Source organism: Rattus norvegicus, chromosome 18 (genome assembly GCF_036323735.1).
Source record: "Rattus norvegicus strain BN/NHsdMcwi chromosome 18, GRCr8, whole genome shotgun sequence".
NCBI classification, from domain to species: domain Eukaryota; kingdom Metazoa; phylum Chordata; class Mammalia; order Rodentia; family Muridae; genus Rattus; species Rattus norvegicus.
Genome location: NC_086036.1, coordinates 1,906,409 through 1,931,724, shown reverse-complemented (window position 1 = coordinate 1,931,724; position 25,316 = coordinate 1,906,409). Strand labels below are relative to the sequence as shown.

The 25,316-nt window shown below is 39.3% G+C and overlaps 1 protein-coding gene and 1 pseudogene across 9 annotated transcripts in view; both read left to right on the top strand.

Annotated features, from left to right (window-relative positions):
• Esco1 (establishment of sister chromatid cohesion N-acetyltransferase 1) overlaps positions 1 to 25,316 on the top strand; it is a 54,862-nt gene that overhangs the window by 27,885 nt on the left and 1,661 nt on the right. For 5 of the 9 annotated variants that reach the window (XM_063277580.1, XM_063277581.1, XM_063277582.1 and 2 more), the window contains 5 exons: positions 1,176 to 1,290; positions 4,281 to 4,412; positions 11,532 to 11,621; positions 13,962 to 14,105; positions 20,402 to 20,589. In XM_063277580.1, coding sequence (XP_063133650.1) covers positions 1,176 to 1,290; positions 4,281 to 4,412; positions 11,532 to 11,621; positions 13,962 to 14,105; positions 20,402 to 20,589 — 669 coding nt within the window. Of the gene's footprint in view, positions 1 to 1,175; positions 1,291 to 4,280; positions 4,413 to 10,868; positions 10,989 to 11,531; positions 11,622 to 13,961; positions 14,106 to 20,401; positions 20,590 to 25,316 lie in introns of those variants that run through there. The other 4 variants (XM_039097119.2, XM_039097120.2, XM_063277578.1 and 1 more) reach the window with 4 other exon arrangements.
• On the top strand, positions 14,113 to 20,395 carry LOC134482898 (protein RCC2-like; annotated as a pseudogene).

Here is a 25,316-nt window from a genome sequence, read left to right as displayed (position 1 = left end):
ATACACAGTTGCCTGATGTTCTATGCATATTAGAAGTTATTTCTCCTTTTCAGATACTAGCTTTGGCAACCACTATCTAGGAGGTTAACTTGTTTAGCTTCCATATGTGAGACCATAAAATGTTTTACTTTTTCTATCATGTAACATAATAATCTCCAGTCAGGCTCGCTCACTCTCTCTCTGTCTCTGTCTCTCTCTCTCCTCTCTCACACACCTTTGATGAAAAAGAACACTGTGCTCTATGTGTCATTAGAGGGGTCTGTGTCATACATGGCACGACTGTTTAACAGATTGTACCACTACAGATACAGACAGTCACAGAAGGCCAGAATGGTTAGCAAGGTTATTTCTGGGTTGCCTATGTTACTCAGCAGCATTTTCGGATCCTGTTTCTGAAAGTGGAAAGACAGACTCTGGGCACAGCAGTGTGCCCTCCAACATATGCACCTCAAGAAGCACATGGTACACCTTGCTCAAAAACCTCACATCATGCTCATAGTCCTCAGTTGGCTCTTTGGGTACCTGGGGCAGATTTAATGTGTTTGCTGCCTGCACAAGTATTGCCCACCTCACTTTGGGGATCATTGCCTCCAAAGAGTCAGGATTGATGAACTCTGTGGGGTTGATGCAGACCTCTAGGGCCTGCCCATGCATCAAAAAGCTACATATGTCTATACTGGCACATGTCAGTTGTTTATATATACTACATTCTGTTTACAACCCATTGATAAGCTATTAAGTAGATTTTAGTCTTGTTTAATTTTTATAATTTCCTTTTGTTGTTTTGTTTTTCAAGACAGAGTTTCTTTGTGTAGCATTGGCTGTCCTAGACTTGCTCTGTAGACTGTGCTGGCCACAGACTCACAGAGATCTGTCTGCTTCTGCCTTTCAAGTGTTGGGATTAAAGGCACATCTCACCACCACCTGGCTATAATTTCCTTTTTAAATTTGATACTGGTCACTGAACCTAACTTAGGGCCTTATGTATATACTTTGTCACTGGACTAAATATACACAAATCTCGTCTTGATTTTTAAGAGGTTATCTTTTTCCTCCATGAAATTGAAATTTCTTATATAGAAAATGTGTTCTTGTCTTAATTATTCGATATTATATGTATCTATAATATCTAATTCTTCCCTCCCCCCTCTTCCTCCCTTTCTTTGTTTTTAAAGAGATACACCGCCAAATCATTCTCAGCTGAAGTGTAATTCTAATCTAGAGATAACAATTCCAAAGTCCTTAAAACTGAAAGACTCAGAGAAAGTGGATGAAAAACAGCTGGTTATAGTAAGTATACAATTTACCTATGTTAAAGTATTGTTGTAAATGAATTGTTTACTCAAAGTTCTTAAAATACAAATTAAGGGGACTGGAGAGATGGCTCAACAGTTAAGAGCTCTGACTGCTCTTACAGAGGACCCTGTTTCAGTTTCAGCACCCACATGGCAGCTTACAACTGTATCTCCAAGATGCAACACCTTCATACAGATAGACATGCAGACGAAGACCAATGTATATTAAAAAACAAAACAAACTTGTTTTAGGTCATCATGTCTCTCTCTTTTTTCTTTAATTCTTTAATTATATTTATGTACAGAAAACTTAGTGTAGATTTAACCCAGTTTAGTGGCGAGCTCTTTATTTAGCCTTTGCCTTTTCCAGCTTGGCAACATGAGCCACAGACTTAGGACCCAGAAAGTTGCCTCCCCAATGGTGGCAGATCTCGTCGTATCTGTCATTTTAATTGGTCCTGATAGTTTCCACCAGCTTAGACAGAGCACCCTTTTCTTCCAAGTTAACCTGTGTGAACGCAACAGTGGTGTTTGTTTTCCTGTGGACCAGGCGCCCCAGCCTGGCCTTTCCCTTGATGATGCAGTAGGACACCCCCATCTTTCTACATAGGGCAGGCAGGAAAACCACCAGCTCAATGGGGTCTACATTATGGGCAGTCACCACCAGCAGCTATCTTCTCAGCATGGGCCAGCAGCCTTTGCTTCTTCTCCTGCTCTGTCTCTGGCCTGTACTTGTGGTCGAGCTTAAGCAGCTGAGTCGTTGTTGCCTGTCCAGGGCCTGGGTGAACTGGTTAATGGGAAGAGGTACTGTGAGCCACTTGTAGAGGATGGCTCTTTGCCTCTGTAGCCTGATGTAGTTAGTGGGGCCTTTCGATGAAGCGTGTGAGATCCCTTTTGGGCTGGATGTCCTGCCCAATGCTGAAGTATTGGGCCTTTTCTCAAACAAAGGATTGACCACCTTTTTGGCCTCCTTTTTCTTGACTACTATGGCCCAGGGGCGAGGCTACCTTCTTCCCCTTGGCCTTCTTTCCTTTGGTCATCTTGTTCTGCTGGATGAGAGACTAGTCATCATGTCTTCATTAGAGAAAACATTCCTGATATTATTATAGTCTTCTCTTCCTAAAATAAATAATATTTTAGTTTCCTTGTCCTAGTTTTAGTCATAACAAATTATTTTTACATCTATTTTTTCCTTAGATGAGTTGCTTTCCTCAGAAGTTTATTTAAATATTAAAATGACATGGAAGTTAGTACAAATGATGATGTCTGTGTGTCATGTTTATTACAGTACCAAAGGATGGAAGCAAGGTAGCTATCCATTGATAGATAAGATATAATCACAATGGTTAGTTATCAGCCTACAAAGAAAAATCCTTACACTTGATGCAGCATGGATAAACTTTGGGAACAGTATGGTGAGTGAAGTAAGTCACTCACAAAAAGACAAAGGACCATGCATGGATTTATTTATGTAAAGGGCAAAGAAAGCAGAATGGTGACTGTGTGAGAGTCACGGGGGAGAGAGTGGTAAGATATACTTTAGTTTTGCAATGAAACGAAGTTAAGAGATTTCTTATAAACAGCGTGAATATAAACAGATACTACCAAAATATATTTAAATATGTTTAAGAAAATTATTTTTATGTACATTTGCTTGCACTGAGCTTAGAGTTTGTTAGACAATAGATAAATAAATTAAAAATGCCAGGCATGGTGGCACACACCTGAATCACAGCTCTCAGGAAGCAGAGGTTGGCAGATTTCTGAGACTTTAGGGCTAGTCAAGTCAACTTAATGAGTTCCACATCAGTGAGTGTCTAGGTTAGCCAGCTAGGGATACATACTGAGATCCTGTCTCATAAAGAAAAATATTATCTGAAATAAGTTTCAGGTAATGTTTCGCTGATAGTTTGGATCCTTTAGAATGAATTTCCCTTTAATTTTTGCAGTCTTGTACTTTTGGTTGATTTCTATTTATTGTTTAACCCTAGTTGTACATAACACACTAGTAGTGAGGTTGGTAAGATCCTTTTCTGAAACTTTGAGTAGCTGCTTTAGTTCAAATTGCACAATTGAAGAACAGAGAAAATAAGTTTATGTATGCCTTTAAATTACATATGTGCGTGTGTGTGCGTGCGCGCGTGTGTGTGTTTGCGCACACGTGCGTGATGCAAGCTTATAGACACGTGTGCCATAGTGCCTCGGAGATCAGAAGACATTTGGTGGGAATTGGTTCTCTTCCTCCTCCATGTGGGTGCTCAGTACATTATTTTCTCTAGTTTGTAACTATTTTAAGATGAAGTATATTAGCTCCTGCATAGATTATTTATTATTTGCCACCTTTCAATGAAGGTTGAAAACAAAGTTTTCTCAGTTCTTTTGAAAGTACTATGCTCTTGAATAAGTCAATAGGTTATTATAGTGGAAAATTTGTGCATTGAATATATGAGTGCCTGTGTATGAGGGACAGAGTCACAAAGGTGTCTTTAGTCACATTCTGTTTTATTTTTTTGAGTCAGGCTCTGTCATTGAGCTAATCAGTTAAGTTAGACTGGATGGCTATCACACTCCAGGGCTGGGATTTGAGACTCATGCTTGTGTACCAGCTTTTTTTTTTTTTTTTTTTGGAGCTGGGGACCGAACCCAGGGCCTTGCGCTTGCTAGGCAAGCGCTCTACCACTGAGCTAAATCCCCAACCCCATGTACCAGCTTTTTAGGATACATTTTAATTTATTATTACAGAGAGAAGGGGGAGGGAGAGAGAGAACACAAATGTGCACACATACCACTGTGGCCATGTGGAGGACAGAGCACAGCTTTACTGCACTCAGATTTTAGACTTCAGTTTCTTAATTTGTGTCATAAATTTAAATGTTGCTCATAAATTAAGTAGTTCTCACTTTGTAGACATAGGTTTGAAGGCTGTAATCAGAAATAGTTACTTTGGCAAGGAAGAAAACTTTTTGTTTGTTTTTTTGTAAATAGGATGCAGGACACAAAAGATTTGGAGCAGTGTCCTGTAATATCTGTGGGATGCTTTATACAGCTTCAAATCCAGAAGATGAAACCCAGCACCTGCTTTTCCACAACCAGTTTATAAGTGCTGTAAAGTATGTGGTAAGTAGACTTTGTGAACTGAAGCATGTGGCAGGAAGTTAGGTCAGGTTCGTCTTTCTTTTCTGTTTCCATTATGTGTATGGGTGTATGTCTGTGCTCTGTGTGTGCATGGTGTTCATGGTGGTCAGAAGAGGGTGTCAGATCCCCTGGATATTGATGGGCTGCCGTGTGGGTGCTGGGAACTGAACCTGAGTCCTCTGTGAGAGCAGCCAGTGCTCTTCACCTTGGAACCATCTCTCCAGCTCCTAGGTCATGTTCTTAATGAACTGAATTGCCAAATTTATGTCACTGAAATTCTTTTGATTTTAGAGATTAATAATAAAAAAAGCACACATAGGTAGTGACTTCTTTTAAAACAAAATCAAATATAAAAATCAACGAATTTATCCCCCCAGGTTGATACTGTGTGATTTTAAATATAGGTTATTTAGCTTGTTTGTAGTTCTTAAAATTTTCTTTTGACACAATTACTGTAGGATGAGTCTACAGTAAATATTTTTGTGGCACAGTGCAGCTTATATTTGGGGATTGATAGTGTATATTTTACCAAATAGTTGATTTTGGAGATTCTGCTGCTAATAGAGATAGTCTTTATGAAGTTAAAAAAAAATTCTAGCACATTTTTTCAAATATTATAGAGTAAATATGGTTTAATGTAAAATGTATTTTGGTACAAGATAAATTTTCTCATAAATGCATCTAAGCATAATAGGTTTGTTTAATATCTGCCTCTGAAAAGAGCAAATGTGTTAGTTTTGATATTAAAAGGGTAATTTAATATAATTGCTATTTATCTATAACTGAAATGGCATCTTTTATTCTTCACATTACCTTCTGTACTATACACTGACTTCCAGGATATCTGAACTGAGCTCACCAATTCATTTCATCAGGTACTAGATACTGAGTCACCTAAAGGTCTTGATAGCCTCATCTAAATTCATGTACTTGGCTTTAGTTGAATGGTTTCTGTTCATTGCTTCATGGTTGAAGGGTTGATCATTGACCCAGTGCTACTCCTACCCAGGCTAGGTGAGGCCTTCTTCTTTGGTTCCCTACTTGGCTTATCCTTTGTATTTCTTATTTCATATGTATTTCTACAAACACTCCTTTCTATAGCCTCACTAAATAAGTATAATGTGTGTAGATATAGACTATGGCTTGTTGATTTAGTCTTTGCAAGTTAGGCTTTCTAATTTGGGTGTTAATAGTCTTACATCTGGAAAACAAAGTGTTGCTGCTAGGTAGTAAATCATAGAATGTTTAGGGCCAAAATACACAAACCTGATACACATCCTTCATATTCAATTTAAATTGTTTACTTCTCATGTTCATTTAGGATTTTTGTTTTGTTTTTGGTTATAGTTTTTTGATACAGGGTGTCTGTGCAGCTCTGGCTGGTCTGGAACTCACTGTGTAGACCAGGCTGCCCCCACTCAGATCTGCTGCTTCTGCTTTCCTAGTGCCTTGCACTGATGAATTTTTATAGCTGCATTGGTGTGTCTACCACTCAGTGTTTTTATGATCCGATTTTTAAAAAAACAAAACAAAACAAATTTCCGGTCTTTAGATATTTAAGCAGTTAAAACAAGGAAAATTTAATCATTAGTTGTTAGTTGCTATTAGAAATCCAAACTAAGATGGTAGCTGGCAGGTGGCACACCTGTACTCCCACCACCTGGGAGGCAGAGCCAGGTGGATCTCTACAGCAGCAGAGTGAGTTCTAGGACAGTCAGTGCTACACAATGAACCCCTGTCCCAATAAGCAAAACAGCAACAACAAAATCCAAACTACTATGCTAGGGGTGAAACATTTACTTAGCATGCTGTCAGCATAGATAGATGAGGGTTTTCATGAGAAGTATCAATTAGAAGTATAAAATGTGGCAGATATGTTAGTGAGAGCCAGAGACAGGCAGATCTACAAGTTTGAGACCAGCTTGGTCTATACAGCAAGACATTGTTTCAAAACAAAAACAAAAGGAAAATATAAAATGTTTTATAGCATTCAAATGACTAGATTATGAAAATTTAGGTTTTTGAAAATACTTCCTGGTAGCTAGGGTTGTATAATATGCTTACAGCTGAAAGTGAGAAGTATAGATATACTAGAACGACATATTTGCAAACATGGTGTGGCTGTTGGGTGGATTTCTCTAAACACATATCCTTCTCCTCTCTCTCACTTTTACCCAGTAGACAAATTTCAACACAAATTCTCTGAGTCAAGATTAGAGATACTAGCAAAGTATTCACTGCTCTTGAGTTGCACGAGTGTTTCAAGTTAGTGTGTGATTGTTTATCTTATGCATGCTTGTACTCATTTACTCATTGTTGTACTTTGGGAATGTTTTGTTGATTAGCTGAATGGTACATGGGATTTATTTGTACATACTAGTAAGAAGAGAATGGATGCTCCTGAGTCACCTAGTGGCTGTTCTGTGCTACTCTTATTTTATTTTATTTTATTTTATTTTATTTATTTATTTTTTTATTAACTTGAGTATTTCTTGTATACATTTCGAGTGTTATTCCCTTTCCCAGTTTCTGGGCAAACATCCCCCTCCCACCCTCCCCTTCCTTATGGGTGTTCCCCTCCCAACCCTCCCCCCATTGCCGCCCTCCCCCCCCCATAGTCTAGTTCACTGGGGGTTCAGTCTTAGCAGGACCCAGGGCTTCCCCTTCCACTGGTGCTCTTACTAGGATATTCATTGCTATCTATGGGGTCAGAGTCCAGGGTCAGTCCATGTATAGTCTTTAGGTAGTGGCTTAGTCCCTGGAAGCTCTGGTTGCTTGACATTGTTGTACATATGGGGTCTCGAGTCCCTTCAAGCTCTTCCAGTTCTTTCTCTGATTCCTTCAACGGGGGACCTATTCTCAGTTCAGTGGTTTGCTGCTGGCATTCGCCTCTGTATTTGCTGTATTCTGGCTGTGTCTCTCAGGAGCGATCTACATCCGGCTCCTGTCGGTCTGCACTTCTTTGCTTCATCCATCTTGTCTAATTGGGTGGCTGTATATGTATGGGCCACATGTGGGGCAGGCTCTGAATGGGTATTCCTTCAGTGTCTGTTTTAATCTTTGCCTCTCCCTTCCCTGCCAAGGGTATTCTTTTTCCTCATTTAAAGAAGGAGTGAAGCATTCACATTTTGATCATCCGTCTTGAGTTTCGTTTGTTCTAGGGATCTAGGGTAATTCAAGCATTTGGGCTAATAGCCACTTATCAATGAGTGCATACCATGTATGTCTTTCTGTGATTGGGTTAGCTCACTCAGGATGATATTTTCCAGTTCCAACCATTTGCCTACGAATTTCATACAGCCGTTGTTTTTGATAGCTGAGTAATATTTCATTGTGTAGATGTACCACATTTTCTGTATCCATTCCTCTGTTGAAGGGCATCTGGGTTCTTTCCAGTTTCTGGCTATTATAAATAAGGCTGCGATGAACATAGTGGAGCACGTGTCTCTTTTATATGTTGAGGCATCTTTTGGGTATATGCCCAAAAGAGGTATAGCTGGATCCTCAGGCAGTTCAATGTCCAATTTTCTGAGGAACCTCCAGACTGATTTCCAGAATGGTTTTACCAGTCTGCAATCCCACCAACAATGGAGGAGTGTTCCTCTTTCTCCGCATCCTCGCCAGCATCTGCTGTCACCTGAGTTTTTGATCTTAGCCATTCTCACTGGTGTGAGGTGAAATCTCAGGGTTGTTTTGATTTGCATTTCCCTTATGACTAAAGATGTTGAACATTTCTTTAGGTGTTTCTCAGCCATTCGGCATTCCTCAGCTGTGAATTCTTTGTTTAGCTCTGAACCCCATTTTTAATAGGGTTATTTGTTTCCCTGCGGTCTAACTTCTTGAGTTCTTTGTATATTTTGGATATAAGGCCTCTATCTGTTGTAGGATTGGTAAAGATCTTTTCCCAATCTGTTGGTTGCCGTTTTGTCCTAACCACAGTGTCCTTTGCCTTACAGAAGCTTTGCAGTTTTATGAGATCCCATTTGTCGATTCTTGATCTTAGAGCGTAAGCCATTGGTGTTTTGTTCAGGAAATTTTTTCCAGTGCCCATGTGTTCCAGATGCTTCCCTAGTTTTTCTTCTATTCGTTTGAGTGTGTCTGGTTTGATGTGGAGGTCCTTGATCCACTTGGACTTAAGCTTTGTACAGGGTGATAAGCATGGATCGATCTGCATTCTTCTACATGTTGACCTCCAGTTGAACCAGAACCATTTGCTGAAAATGCTATCTTTTTTCCATTGGATGGTTTTGGCTCCTTTGTCAAAAATCAAGTGACCATAGGTGTGTGGGTTCATTTCTGGGTCTTCAATTCTATTCCATTGGTCTATCTGTCTATCTCTGTACCAATACCATGCAGTTTTTATCACTATTGCTCTGTAATACTGCTTGAGTTCAGGGATAGTGATTCCCCCTGAAGTCCTTTTATTGTTGAGGATAGCTTTAGCTATCCTGGGTTTTTTGTTATTCCAGATGAATTTGCAAATTGTTCTAACTCTTTGAAGAATTGGATTGGTATTTTGATGGGGATTGCATTGAATCTGTAGATTGCTTTTGGTAAAATGGCCATTTTTACTATATTAATCCTGCCAATCCATGAGCATGGGAGATCTTTCCATCTTCTGAGGTCTTCTTCAATTTCTTTCCTCAGTGTCTTGAAGTTCTTATTGTACAGATCTTTTACTTGCTTGGTTAAAGTCACACCGAGGTACTTTATATTATTTGGGTCTATTATGAAGGGTGCTACTCTTTGATGACAACCATTTTCTAGATTTTTTTAGAATAGGAAACACATCTAGAGTTGTAGTATTTTCCCCAAAGCTAACAGATCACTATATCTACTAGTTCCCAGGAATCAAAACTTGGGGCTAGAGAGATGGTTCATTGGTTAGGAACACTTGTTCTTTCAGAGGAACCAAGTTTGGTTCCAGAACCCACACAGTAGTTCACAATCATCCATTAACTACCTTTCCAAGGAATCTAACATGCTTCTAACCTCTTAGGGCAGCAAGCACTCACATGGTGTGAGCAAAAAACACTTATACACATGAAATAAATATAAATATTTAAAACAACAAAAATGTAAGCTTTTACTACAGAAGTTTCTACTAGTCCTATGCTTGTGAAGATCAATGAAGTCTAGATAATAGTAATTTTGTCTTTCACACTTCCTTGTTACATACAAAGGCTTAGTTTGGTACATGACAAAACGATTATATTTAAAGTAAAAATTAATCTAATTGTGATGGTTTTCATAGACAAACATGCACATTTATAATTATTTCACAAGAAAAGTTTGTTATTAAAACAAAATTTAATGTCTGTGGTATGTAATATAATTGTACCAGTTTTACTATTTTTAAAGGCAAGCAATAGGAAGCATATTAACTGTCTCTAGGAATTCAGTTCAGGAAGTATGTATAATTTGAAATTTTATATAGTTTTTAATTATTTAAACTGCAGTTCTTTATTGAACTTATAGTTTGATTTCCTCCTCCCAAACTCTATGGTTTGATTTAAAGAACAAAACCCAAGAACTTTTCTTTCATATTGTAGAAGGTGGATTGGTTTCAAAAGTTTTTCAAGAAGGAATGCTAATGTAAATTCCTTTTTGAAAAGAAGTGTTATCTTTTATGCCTTTAAAAATTGTTTAGTTATATTCAAATATGTATGTGATTCTGACTGAGCTTTTTATTATCTGATTTCTTACTCTAAACAATGTAGATTTATTTATTTTATTTTATGTGTATGAATGTTTTGCTTGTATGTGTGATGTGTATAATGTACCTTCCTGTTGGATTTCCAGGAACTGAGGTTACAGATGGTTGTGAGCTACCATGTGGGTTCTGGGAATCGAACCTGTCTTCTACACGAGCACCAGGTGCTCTTAAGTGCTGAGCCATCTCTCCAGCCTGATTTCTTAATCTTGAGATAATTTTCCCATCCCTAATTCAATTTAGTCACTTCAGTTTTACTTGTCCTTGAATACTCATTTTTTAAGCAGATATTGAATTTTAAATACTTGTTTTATGATCTTATGTATGCTGACCTTTGTTACTAGCAATTTTTGTCTCTAAGATCCTGCTCCTATTCCATCAAAAAAGAAAAAAACCCCAAAAAACAAAAACAAAACAAAAAGATAACTTAGAAAAACAGTTTGTATCCTTTCAGCCTTGCCATAGAATATCAAAAAATTACCTGTTCTTTTCTTTATTGAGCTTTTATATTTTTAGAGGTGATTTTAGAAAAGAATTTTTTTTCCTAAAAAGAAATACAAATTGCTTTTTAAAAGGCCTCTGTCCATAACATTGCTTGGGTAAAACTTGGGCTCATTTCTTCTGTAATCATTTTGAACTTCAAAGTTCCTAGTTTTAACCTCTGGTTCAGTCCCATCTTACTAGATTTAAGTGGCTTTTGTTTTGTTTTGTTTTTTTTCATGCAGGTTCTGCTCATTAATCACCACGAGTGTGGATCTGAAGAAGAGTTTATTACCTCTTTTTTTGAGTATGTTTAACTTCAGATACACACAACGTAGCCTACTTCCCTATTAGATTCTTAGAAGGTAGTTATGTTTTTTATAGTCTCCTTCTTGTGGCTTTGATAGTTGTGATCAATAAGAGTAAAAACTGTTCCTTTCATAGTGGGCTGCTGCATGCAAATCAGTTCACCTGAAACCTTCTGGAGGTCTTTGGCATGGCAGACATAAATACAAGTGCTTATTTGTGGAGGTGACCATGTTCCAACAAAATCTAAGAGCTGAATTCTTTTATCCAGAATCTGGGAGAGTTACCCATTCACTTCTGGGAATCACTGACTTTAAGGGGCTTGATTTTTTTTTTTTTTTTTTTGGTGTGTGATTTTCAAAATTTGCTAAGATGGGAAATGATAAATTAGAAATTTTGTGGTATGGCATATCTATAAACGAGAATTAGAAATTAGTTTGTTCAATCTGTTGTAACAAAACATAATTTATCATGCCTTGTTAGTTAAGTATTAATGAACCTGTATTTTTCATGTTTGCAACTTTTAGACAAGTGGATGTACTTTTTGTCTTGTGCATGAATGAATAAAGTATGATACATAAAATCCATTCTTTTATGTCTAGGGCTGGAAAAAAGAAAGAATTCTGGCTGAATATCCTGACGGTAGGATAATAATGGTTCTCCCTGAAGATCCAAAGTATGCCCTGAAAAAGGTAACTTTTCAGTAAAATTTTATACAGAAAACTTGGACTATGGTTAAGAGGATAATACACTGCAAGTTTTGCATATTAAATACAAGTTCTGAAAATAAATATTTAAAGAAGGTAATCCACCCAAAAAAATGAATGCAATTCATTTGAAATGAACTGAAATATTACACTAAACTTTACTACATGTAAAATATATGAAGTAGATTGAATATCCCTTATGAATAATGTGAGTGTTTACATCGAAGGCATAATTATGTCTTCAGTAGGTCATCAAATTTACTTTATTGAGGAATGAATTAGATAATGAAGCATGGCACTGTTTTGTCTTATAGAATATTTTGAAAGGGGCCATGGCATAAACTTATGTGCAAGCCTCTTGAGTTTAATCACCACGAATGCAAAAAGAGAAAAAACATAAATTATATTTACAAATAATATACTTAATATGTCTTTCTTGTCTTCAAGATTACTTCTAGATTAGATTTTCATGAAACATTCTTAATTAGGTATGAGTTTAGTTATTTATCCAAAAGCCTAGTTACACTCTAGTAAGCGTGGTAAAATGTCTAGAATGACAAGGGAATAATTTACTTGCTATAATAGGGTTTACAATTGGATGTCTTTAATTTATGACTATGTCATCTGGAAAGGAGGCTAAACAAACAACTATTATTTGAAAAGATAGCTAATGTCTTAATTGATATAAGAAATGTATTCTGTGGCTCTTCATGTCTTTAGATTGCTTATCTGGTAAGATGGTTACATACACCAGATTTGCCCCTAATGATACATAGAATGTCAGAAAGCATGTTCATCTTACCTTATATTTAAAGTATTGATCTTTGCATAAAGGCAAATGCTTGAGGAGTCACTAAGTGAATAATGGAAATTCAAGTATGGAAAATTTCTAATGTCATTCAAAAGCACACAGTAGGAACTTTGCTACAGTACCTTACATGACAGCCAGATTTTGCTTACTAAGAATTGTTTCAATAACTATTAGTTTATTTAATTAAGCTTCTTAGGGAAAGCCCACAATTGATTATATTACTAGTTAGTAACTCATAATAGGATTAAAATTAAAATAGAAGGAACTGTGAGCAATCTATCTCTAGGGACCAACTCTTATAGGATATCAGAGACTATGAGGGGTGAGTTTTCGTCACTGATAAAAGGATGCACTTTGTCGGGTGTGCATCAGAAATGAGAATATTGAACGACCCTAGAGATTATTTGTATTTTAGGGTTAGTGATGGGAATGGTCATTAGATGGAACATTTGCAATTTGTGTCCTCTTCTGTCTCCTTGACCCTCAAGACAGGGTCTCACTTTGCAGCCTGGTTGGCCTGGAACTTGCGTTTAGACCAGGCTAGCCTCAAACTAACAGAAGTCTGCCTGCCTCTGCTTTGCAGATACTGGGATTAAAGGGATGTGCCTCATCTTGGCAACTTATCTTCTTTTCACTGGAGAATTTGTGCAGGCCCATATAGAGTTGTGATTGTTTTTAGTGCCTACAAGAGCTTGAGTTTGGGAGAAGCAGTTTGATGCCATGTTAAGGGTTAAAGGTTCAAATCTCTGTTCCTCATGATTTTCTAGATGTTTAAATGCTTGACATAAGATTATGTTACATTTGACTTTGTTACTTCCACATACAAAATAAAGAACTATAATACTCAAAGGGATATTGGATTAAAATGAGTTCAGTTTCTTGACTTGTCTCACTTTCATATGCTTGCTAGATAGTAAACATGAATTTCTTTCCTCTGTCCCATTAATTTTACTGTTGAGGCTTGGAAAGAAAAGTGGCTTGCTAGCTAAGATTCCAGTATGTTCTGACCATTGCAGACACTTGGTGTTGCTACTATGGGAGTCTTAATGTTCTTACCTGTTACCCACCCATCCTGTTTCCTAGACTGCTAGGTTTGATAAAACCCCCTATTCTTTTTTGCCAAGTTGCTTCTAGAGTTAAAAATCAGTACTTATGTCTAAAATAGCTCTTTAAGCTGGGTATGGTGGTATACACATGTGATTTAACACTTAGGAGGCTAAGGTAGAAGAGTTGCCACTAGTTCGGGTCTAGCCTGGGCTAGGCCAACAAGGAAGTACATAACAAGATAACAAGATGCTATCTTAAAACCAAAAAGCACCTAAAACAAAAAGCTCTTAGAGAGAGAGAGAGAGAGACAGTGTGTGTGTGTGTGTGTGTGTGTGTGTGTGTGTGTGTGTGTGTGTGTATGTGTATGTGTATGTATGTATGTATATACATATTCAGCATATTGAGTAATTTTTACCTGTATACAATATTTTCTTTGTTTAAAAACAGTATTTTTCTTTACTTGGCAGGTTGATGAAATTAGAGAGATGGTTGACAATGATCTGGGTTTCCAACAGGCTCCATTAATGTGCTATTCCAGAACTAAAACACTTCTCTTTATTTCTAATGACAAAAAAGTAGTTGGTTGCCTAATTGCAGAACATATCCAGTGGGTAAGTGACTTCTAAAGTGTGCTTATACATAGTTTGCTATCTAAATTAACTTATTATTATGTGATCTTAAACAGTATCCTAATATACCTACATTTTAGATAAAGGTATAGATTTAAGAATTATATATTATACTGCACAATAGTCGAGTTGTATCTTGTGTAGGGACTAATTTTTTTTATCCTTTTTTTTGTTGTTGTTGAGACATAGTTTCACTATGTAATACAGCTTGGCTCATAATTCACTCTGTAGCTCAGGCTGTCCTCAAACTTGGAATCCTCCTGAGTGCTGGGATTATATATGTATACCACCATACATAGGTGAGAATTAGTCTGTCCATCCTTCCTGTCTTCCTTCCTTTTTTCTTCCCCTTCCTCCTTCCCTCCACCTTTTTTTAAATTGAGATAAGGTCTTGATAGGTAGCCTCTCCATAGGTAGCCTTTAGCCGTTCCAGAACTCACCATGTAGACCAGGCTGGCTTTGAACTCATAGAGATTCTCCTGTCTTTGCCTTCCTGGTGCTGAGATTAAAAGCACATTTTACCATGCTGTCTTAGTTAGGGATTCATAGCTATGAACAGACACCATGACCAAGGTAACATTTAATTGGGGCTGGCTTACAGGTTCAGAAGTTCAGTCCATTATCATCAAAGCAGGAGCATGGCAGCATCCAGGCAGCCATTACATGTGTGGCTGCTTTTGTAAATACAGTTTGTTATAGTCCTCCGATAATTGTTTTCATACTTTTATATAACTGCTTTCATCCTATAAAGGCAGACAGAGCAGCTGTTGAGGTGACTGAAATAGTTACTGTCTGTGTGTCTGTCTGTAGAGAGTTTGTCACCCCTGAATAGGTCCCTTTTTTCTAGTTTAGCTTTAAGTGAGCAGTTGGTTTGTGTTTAGGAGGCAAATTATACAAAAAGCAAATTGCAGTCAGTGATGTGTTCACATAGTGAGTTTTACATAGGGTTGAAGACCAACCTCAGAGAACAGAAGTTTCTGGACCCTTAATCAGTTTTACTTGAGCCAGACCTGAAATCTGTTTTATTTCAGCCAAGGTCTTACTTGTGTATTCAGCTGTACTTTGTTCATAATTACTGTTGCATTGATATCTTTACCACATTCATGACTGTCTACACAAATTATACTTTACATAATTTTAAAAATTATGTTTTCTCTTGATGTATCTCTGTATATCATGTGCATGCTTGGTGCTCCTCTGGGCTAGAAGTGGGCATAAATTCCTTGGAACTGAAGTCACAGATGGTTGTGAGCTGCCATGTGAGTCTCTGGAAGAGCAGTCAGTGCCAAGCTATCTCTCAGTCTCTGCATGTGTCACTCTTAATTTTTGTTTTCTAATTTAAGTTTTGTGCTTTGTCCTCTTGGAAGACTAATCATGTTCTTTTTGACAACTCTGGTACTTCTGCTTACAGTTATTTATTGCGATCAGAATATAGAAGACAGTGCTTTCTTCGTGTATGTGTATGTGTGTGTGTGTGTACACACTTTTTTTATTGGATATGTTATTTACATTTCAAACATTAACCCCTGTCCTGGTTTCCCCACTGGAAAGCCCCTATCCCATCCTCCCTCCCCTGCTCTTTATGAGGGTGCTCCCTCACCAACCCACCCATTCCCGCCTCCCCTGGCATTTCCCTACACTGGGGCATCGAGCCTTCCTAGGTCCAAGGGTCTCTCTTCCCATTGATGTCCTACAAGACCATCCTTTGCTACATATGCAATTGGAGCCATGAGTCCCTCCACACATACTCTTTGGTTTGTGGTTTAGTCCTTGGGAGCTCTGGGGAGTCTGGTTGTTTGATATTGTTGTTCTTTTTATGAGTTGCAAACCCCTTCAGCTGGTTCAGACCTTTCTCTAACTCCTCCATTGGGAACCCTGTGCTCAGTCCAATGGTTGGCTGTGAGCATCCACTTCTGTATTTGTTGGGCTCTGGCAGAGCCTCTCAGGAGACAGCTATCTCAGACTCCTGTCAGCAAGCACTTCCTCAATAGTGTCTGGGTTTGGTGTCTGCATATGGGATGGACCCCCAGGTGGGGCAGCCAAAGTAATTAGACAACAAAAGGAGGTCAAAGGTACAAATTGGAAAGGAAGAAGTCAAAATACCACTAGTTGCAGATGATATTATAGTATACTTAAGTGACCCCAAAAATTCTACCAGAGAACTCCTAAATCTGATAAACAACTTCAGCAAAGTGGCTGGATATAAAATTAACTCAAATCAGTAGCCTTCCTCTATTCAAAGAATAAACAGATTGAAAAAGAAATCAGGGAAATGACACCCTTCACAATAGTCACAAATGATATAAAATACCTTAGTGTGACTCTAGCCAAGCAAGTGAAAGATCTGTATGACAAGAACTTCAAGTCTCTGAAGAAAGAAATCAAAGATCTCAAAAGAGTGAAAGATCTCCCATGCTCATGGTTTGACAGGATTAACATAGTAAAAATGGTCATGTTGCTGAAAGCAATCTACAGATTCAATGCAATCCTCATCAAAATTCCATCTCAATTCTTCATAAAATTAGAAAGAGCAATTTGCAAATTCATTTAGAATAACAAAAGATTTAAAAAACTATTCTCGTCGGGGCTGGGGATTTAGCTCAGTGGTAGAGCGCTTACCTAGGAAGCTCAAGGCCCTGGGTTCGGTCCCCAGCTCCGAAAAAAAGAACCAAAAAAAAAAAAAAACTATTCTCAACAATAAAAGGCCTTCTTGGGGAATCACTATCCCTGACCTCAAGTTTTATTACAGAGTAATCGTGATAAAAACTGCATGGTATTGGTAGAGAGACAGGCAGGTAGATCAATGGAATAGAATTGAAGACTCAGAAATGAACCCACACACCTATGGTCACTTGTTCTTTGACAAAGGAGCTAAAATCATCCAATGGAAAAAAAGACAGCATTTTCAGCAAATTGTGCTGGTTCAACTGGAGGTCAGAATGTAGAAGAATGCAAATTGACCCATTCTTACCGCCTATACAAAGCTTAAATCCAAGTGGATCAAGGACCTCTACATCAAACCAGATACACTCAAACTAATAGAAGAAAAGTGGGGAAGAGCCTTGAATACATGGGCACTGGGGAAAATTTCCTGAACAGAGAACACCAATGGCTTATGTTGTATCAAGAATCGACAAATGGGACCTCATAAAATTGCAAAGCATTTGTAAGGCAAAAGATCTTTACCAATCCTACATCTGATAGAGGGCAGAGCCAAATAACCCTATTAAAAAATGGGGTACAGGGGTTGGGGATTTAGCTCAGTGGTAGAGCGCTTGCCTAGCAAGCACAAGGCCCTGGGTTTGGTCCCCAGCTCCGAAAAAAGAGAAAAAAAAAAAAAGAAAAGAAAAAAAAATGGGGTACAGAGCTAAACAAAGAATTCTCAACTGAGGAATATTGAATGGTTGAGAAGTACCTAAAGAAATGTTCAACATCCTTAGTAATCAGGGGAATGCAAATCAAAACAACCCTAAGATTCCACCTCATACCAGTCAGAATGGCTAAGATCAAAAATGTGGGTGACAGCAGATGCTGGAGAGGATGTGGAGAAAAGCACACTCCTTCATTGTTGGTGGGATTGTAAGCTGGTACAACCACTCTGGAAATCAGTCTGGAGGTTCCTCAGAAAATTGGACATTGAACTACCTGAGGACCCAGCTATACCACTCCTAGGCATATACCCAAAAGATGCTCCAACATATAACAAGGACACGTGCTCCACTATGTTCATAGCAGCCTTATGTATAATAGCCAGAAGCTGGAAAGAATCCAGATGCCCTTCAACAGAGGAATGGATACAGAAAATGTGGTACATCTACACAATGGAATACTACTCAGCTATCAAAAACAATGACTTCATGAAATTCTTAGGTGAATGGGTATCTGGTTGAGTGGGCTGGAGCCCTTGTCTGTGCCAGGAAGAGAAGAAGACAGCAACCCCCGGTCCCCGTCCCCCCTTAGTCACTCCCTTTTTTGTTTCTCATCATTCCAACCAACCTGAGACCATGCCCAGGAAGAAGTGGGCCGCCTAGGAGGAGCCGAGTTCAGCCCGCCCTTTACCCCCACACCCTCACAACCCCAACCGCACCACAACCCCAACCCCGCAACAGCAAGTGCTCAGCCAGGCTCCTGACAATAGGCAAGGGGTCCAGCGTGGCCGCAGTTATGGTGCTCAAGCAGGATGTCATCAAAATTGAAAGGTCTAAATGCAAGGGGCAGCTTTTGATCTTTTAAGCAACCAACTGTGACTTGATTGGACAGAAGGAAGTGCCTAAACGGGAAGCTGCTTACTGTAACCTTTGTCAGAATTTTGGGGGTCCTGTACGTATGGGTGCTTGTCAGGAATCCAGGTGCGAACCCTGGTTTCAGGTTCATGTGCTGCCCACAGTCTCCTTCTCATCACCACAGAATGGAAGCTGTGGAGCTGGGGTTGAATGAAAAGGGGCAGCTGAGCCATGGTGATACCAAGAGGGTTGAATCTCCCCAGACTCATCGAGGCCCTCAGCCATGAGGCGATGGTGCTAATAGCATGTGGGCGCAGCCACACTCTGTGTTGACAGATACTGGCTGTGTGTTCGCCTTCGGAGATAATAAGATGGGGCAGCTGGGTCTCAGGAACCAGACAGATGCCATCCCAAGTCCTGCTCAGATGATGTACAACGGGCAGCCAATTACCAACATGGCCTGCAGCACGGAATTCAGCATGCTGATGGACTGTAAAGAAAACCTCTGTTTCTTCTGGTGCCCTGAATATGGCCATCTGGGACACAACTCAGATGGGAAGTTTATCACCCACATGCAGATGACAGAACATGATTGTGAGTTGGTGCCTTAGAGAGTGGCCATCTTCATCAAGAAGACCAAGGACGGATCTTTCCTGTCCTGAATGTGGTGGTTCGAGATGTAGTCTGTGGCGCTAACCGCACACTGGTCCTGGATTCACAGAAGCCAGTCTTCTCCTGGGGATTTGGTGGCTACAGCCCACTGGGTCATGCCAAGCAGAAGGATGAAATGGTACCTCGCCTGGTGAAGCTGTTTCATTTCCCGGGTCATGGTGCAACCCTGATCTATGCCAGCTATACCTGCTCCTTCACTGTCAGTGAAGTGGGTTGCCTGTTTTTCTGGGGGGCCACCAATTCCTCCCAGGAGTCTACCCTGTACACTAAAGCAGTGTAGGACCTCTGGCTGGCAGATCCATATCTTTGTGTGCAGGAAGATTAGCATCATCATAACGGCCACTGAGAGTACCATCAGTTGTGGCCTGTTGCCAGTCTTCGGGGAATTGGGATATGGGGACCACAAGCCCAAGTCTTCTACTGCAGCTCAGGAGGTGAAGACTCTGGATGGCATCTTCTCTGAACAGGTGGCCATAGGCTATTCACACTCTTTGGTGATAGGGCAAGATGAGAGCGAGGCTGAGAAGCTGCAGAGGCTGCCCGAGTACACCCCACGCACCCCTGAGCAGCAGGCCAGCACTTCCCTCATTGCAGCTGTCCTTTCCATGTGCAGTGGGACCAGAAGTCAGACAAAAAATTTAGGAAGTAAAAGTTGACCAAGGGTGCATTGGGTTAGCCTCCCTGAGGTTCCATTTCCAAGCAGTTCAACATTAACTACCTTTTTCTGCGCACTTTCCAAAGTGTTTTTCCCTCAATGTTTTGTTAAATCATTTGCCCCCCACCAAAAGGAAAATATCATTCTGAGTGAGGTAACCCAGTCACAAAAGTACACACATGATATGTATTCACTGATAAGTGGCTATTAGCCCAAAAGCTCAGACCACATGAAGCTCAAGAAGGAAGCCAAAGTGTGCATCCCTCAGTCCTTCTTAGAAGGGGCAGCAAAATACTCAAGGGAGGAAATGAGGAGACAAAGTGTGGAAGCAGAGACTGAAGGAAAAGGCCATCCAGAGAAAGGGCTTTCTTAATTTCCCTTTTCTCCACACTCTTCAGTTCTTAATGTTGTGGTAAGCTCATGAGTTTTACAGTACAGGAAAAGTCACTTTGACTGTTGAGCTCTGAACATGGACTTTTTCTACCTAGAATCCATATGGTAGAAAAAGACACTATACATTCCTGTTCCCTTCTCTTTTGATGGCAAAATGGTTCTTCATTTAATGTGCTTAGTAATATGGTCAATAACTAGTTATGTCAGAACAGAAATAGACCGAAATCACTAAGTGGTCTGGTAGTTTGTTAAGCAGTCCGACAAAGTTTATGCATCAGCAGGATTTACACTAGACAACTGCCACCTTTATCTCTTCCCATTTCTGATATTTATAGGGCTATCGAGTTATAGAAGAGAAACTTCCAGTTATCAGATCAGAAGAAGAAAAAGTCCGATTTGAAAGGCAAAAAGCCTGGTGCTGCTCAACATTGCCAGAGCCTGCAATATGTGGGATCAGTCGAATTTGGGTGTTCAGCATGATGCGACGGAAAAAGATAGCTTCTCGCATGATTGAATGCCTAAGGTAGCATATGTAATTCTTCAAGTTATTTGCAGTAGTTTAGCCTTTCAAATACAAAGATTGATACTTAATTGTAACTATGTAATTTTTTTTGTATTAATTGTAAATTTTGTGTAAGTATACTAGGTCCGTATATCCTTTTGGAATAATTTGAAGAGGAAAAAAGTTTGATAATAGATGAAACATTATTAAACCTCTTTGATTTTATTATAACTGTACAATTAGTGCAATATAACAGACATATTTCATCCTGTGTTCACTATTGGAGATTTTTAAACAGAACCAGAGAAATGTGGATAGTGTTTGGAAAATGAGCTTTCAGAGAAAATTGTCTTAAGAATATTATTTTGGGCCAGTGGCATGGCTCTGCAGGTAAAGGTACTGACCATAAAACGCCTGGTGACCTGAGTTCAATCCCCAAAACCACTGTAACATGAGCATTCTCTCTCTCTCTCTCTCTCTCTCTTTTTTTTTTTTTTTTTTTCTGGAGCTGGGGACCGAACCCAGGGCCTTGCGCTTGCTAGGCAAGTGCTCTACCACTGAGCTAAATCCCCAACCCCGAGCATTCTCTCTTGCGCACTCTCTCACGCTCTCCCTCTCCCTCTCCCTTTTCCTCTCCCTCTCTCTCTCTCTCTCTCTCTCTCTCTCTCTCTCTCTCTCTCTCTCTCACTCTCTCACTCTCTCTCACACACACACATACACACACACACACACATACACACACTCACACACAAATAATACATTTTAAAAAGTTTTAAAAGTATTAACATTCTTTTCCATGTCATTTTTCTGTTACTATTTGGAATTTTTTTCTTCCAATAAAGTTATAAAATTCCTTAGATAAAAGATGAAGTTTAGAAGGTTAAAATTAATCATCCTTAAGAGATTTTGGGGGCAGAGTGGGTAGCTAGATGGTAGAGCACTTGTTCACGGAGTGCCAGGCCTCAGGTTCGATCTGTAGTGCTTAAAAGTTGTTTTAAGTCAGTTTATTTTATTGTTTATTTATAGAGTATCAGCTGTTTCCTATGGGAACATAAGAAATAACCTTTTACTGTTAGAGGGGAAAGTCTAATGATTCAAGGAGTGCAGCTCCTCACTGGTATATGTTAATGTATAACAGCTCAGAGCTGTTCTTTACGAAGCCTGGGAAACAAGCTAATGAAGTAAAACGAGTCCTAAGGGAGCGAGAATATTTATTGTCTGACCTTTAAATCTTGTTGCAAGCTGTATAGGTTGTTCTTGTTCATAAAACAATTGAAGCAGCAGTATTATAATTATTCCGGTGATCGTGAATGAGCTCCCTGTTAAAAACCCTCTGCCTTTTCACTTACTAGTCCTTCTTAGACGGATCTTCCATTTCTAGTGTATCACACTCTGAAGGTGTCACCAGTGGGCTTGAGAGTTAAACCTTAAATCATCTATTTGCCATTCAGAGGGTTTTAATATATTCAGAACATACAAGTTTTCACTAATGCTCTAATTTTGGAGCATTTCTGCTCACCACCCTCTCCATCCCAAAAACAAACTCATACAGTGATTCATCTTCTCACATCTCTAGCTGCTGGTAGCCACCAGTCTAATCTCTATAGGAATGTATTTTTCTATTCTGAACATCTCATAATAATGGAACTCTATAGTATTTGATCTTTGTGAATGATTTCTTTCATATAACATAATACTTTCAAGCTTTTTTAGTGTGGTAGTATGTACCAGTCTGCTGGGTTTTGGGTGTTTGTGTGTACATGTATATATGTATGTTTGTGCATGTACATATCTGTGGAGACCAGAGGACAATCTCAGGTGCTGTCCATCTTGGTTTTCTGAGACAGAACCTCTCACTGGCCTAGAATGCACCAAGAAGGCAAGGCTGAAGAGCCAGCGATGTCGGATCTGCCTGGTAGACCATTTAGTGCTAGGATCAAAAGAACATGAACCCTCACACCTGGCTTCTTAAAATGTGTGTTCTGGTAATTGAAATCAGGTCCTTGTCCTTGTACATTACCAAATAAGCTATCTTCCCAACTCTATTTTAAAAACATTTTTAGAAAATGCTTTTTTTATGATTGCCAAAGAGTAAAGTAAAATTGTTTGTTCTTTTATCAGCTGTATATTTGATGTGTTTCTGGTTATTGGCTATTAAGAATAGTATTGCTGGGGCTGGAGAGATGGCTCAGTGGTTAAGAGCACCCGACTGCTCTTCCAGAGGTCCTGAGTTCAATTCCCAGCAACCACATGGTGGTTCACAACCATCTGTAAAGAGATCTGATGCCCTCTTCTGGTGTATCTGAAGACAGCTACAGTGTACTTATATATAATAAATGAATAAATCTTTAAAAAAAAAAGAATAGTATTGCTATTACATATACAAGTGTTCATATGACTGTATACTATTTTGAGAGGTGTATACTTAGGTGTACAATTTTGGGGACCTTGTAGTACTAACGCGCTTCATGTTTTGAGGACCTGCCAAAGTCTTTCTTACAGGGCCTGCACCATTTTTACAAACCTACCAGCAATATCTGAGGGCTTCATTTTATCATTTTTAGAACAAAAACCTATTGAGAGGCAGTGGATGTCTCAGCAAAATTCTTTTTGTATAAGCATGAGGACCTAAGTTCAAATTTCCAGCACCTATGTAATAGCAGGATGTGGTAGCATGGACCTACACTTGTAATGCTAGAGGCCAGTGACATCCTGAACCCCAGGAGCTCTTGGCTAGCCAATGTAGGCAAAACAGCAGGCTCCAGGGTTAGAGACTGACTGTATCTCAAAAGGAAGATGGAAAGCTGAGCCTGGTAGCACACACCTTTATCACCAGCATTTGGGAAACAGAGGCAGCTGAGTCTCTTGTTAAGGCTGACCTGTTCTACATAGTGAGTTTGCGTCCAGCCATAGCTAGCTACACTGGTGAGAGAGACCCTGTCATAACAGTCAAGGTGAGGGTTAGGCTGGACACCAGTGTGTCGTCATCTCTGTCTATCTTTTTCTCTCAGACAGACACATGTAAAGAAAAGAACCTATTCAAATGTGTCAGCTCTTTTTTTTTTTTTTTTTTTTTTTTTTTGGTTCTTATTTTTCGGAGCTGGGGACCGAACCCAGGGCCTTGTGCTTCCTAGGTAAGCGCTCTACCACTGAGCTAAATCCCCAGCCCCTGTGTCAGCTCTTAAATTGGTTTATTTACATTTCTTTGTTGAGTTGCAACCATTTATTGTGAATACATGTCTCTTTTCATATATATGATTTATAGATACCACCATTTAGTGTTTGTCTAATTGAGCAGGGTCTTACTATGTTTTACTAAGTTTTTACTAAGTATCCCTATCTGGCCTGGAACTTGCTGTGCAAATCAGCTTGACTTTGAACTCACAGAGATCTGTCTGCCTTCCATGTACTGGGATGAGGCCTAACTAAGCCTTTGGCCTCAGCTATGATCTTAAACTTTTGATCCTTTCCTCACTTTCCAGATGCTAGGATGATAATACCATGCCTGGGTATGCCCTTTGACCACACACACTTCTTATTTTGATGAGATATTCATGCTCTTTTCTTTCATCTATCTTGTCATATTTTAAAAGTCATTGTCTAATACATGGCCCCAAAGATGTATGCCTATCCTTCTAAGAGTTCCTAGTTTAGGTTTTTTGTTGTGTTTTGTTTTGTTTTTTTAATTTATTATATATAAGTACACTGTAGCTGTCTTCAGACACACCAGAAGAGGGCATCGGATCCCATTATAGATGGTTGTGAGCCACCATGTGGTTGCTGGGATTTGAACTCAGGACCTCTGGAAGAGCAGTGAGTGCTCTTAACCGCTGAGCCATCTCTCCAGCCCCCTAGTTTAGTTTTTACACTGAGGCTTTGGCCTGTTGGTATTTTGATTGAAGAAGTGATAACCACACAGATAAGCATCTGGCATGCGGATGTCCTGCTGTCTCACCACTCTTTACAAGAACTGCGCTTAGCCAGTGGGTGCTTGCAGAGGTTTCCTTCTGGACTTTGTTTTGTCGCCCTGTGTATCTGTGCTTACATCAGTACCCCACACATCTAGAGTGTTGGAGTTTTATGTGCCATATTTGGAAATAGTCCTTTGGCCTTGTTCTTTTTTTTGTTTCTTTAAAAAAAGTTTCAATTCTTTAGTGTCCTTTTTATTTCTCTGGATTATAAGATCAGCTTGTTAGTTCCTCCAAGGAAGACAGCTGTGGGTCAGTATGTACAGTAATAACATCTTTGATTTTTAAACATGGGATATTGTTTTTATTTAGACAATATTTTATATTTTTAGCTTACAACTGTTGGTAATTCTAAGCATCGTGCTCGACTTGGTGTTATAGGTGTGTTGTTTTCCAGGTCCATGTTTGGATTTCTGATTTCAGATAGATAACTAATACGGTTCATTCCTGAATATCAGTCCGGATTGTAACCCTTGAAATCAGTTATTTTTTTTTTTTTTTTATTAACTTGAGTATTTCTTATATACATTTCGAGTGTTATTCCCTTTCCCGGTTTCCGGGCAAACATCCCCCTCCCCCCTCCCCTTCCTTATGGGTGTTCCCCTCCCAACCCTCCCCCCATTGCCGCCCTCCCCCCATAGACTAGTTCACTGTGGGTTCAGTCTTAGCAGGACCCAGGGCTTCCCCTTCCACTGGTGCTCTTACTAGGATATTCATTGCTACCTATGGGGTCAGAGTCCAGGGTCAGTCCATGTATAGTCTTTAGGTAGTGGCTTAGTC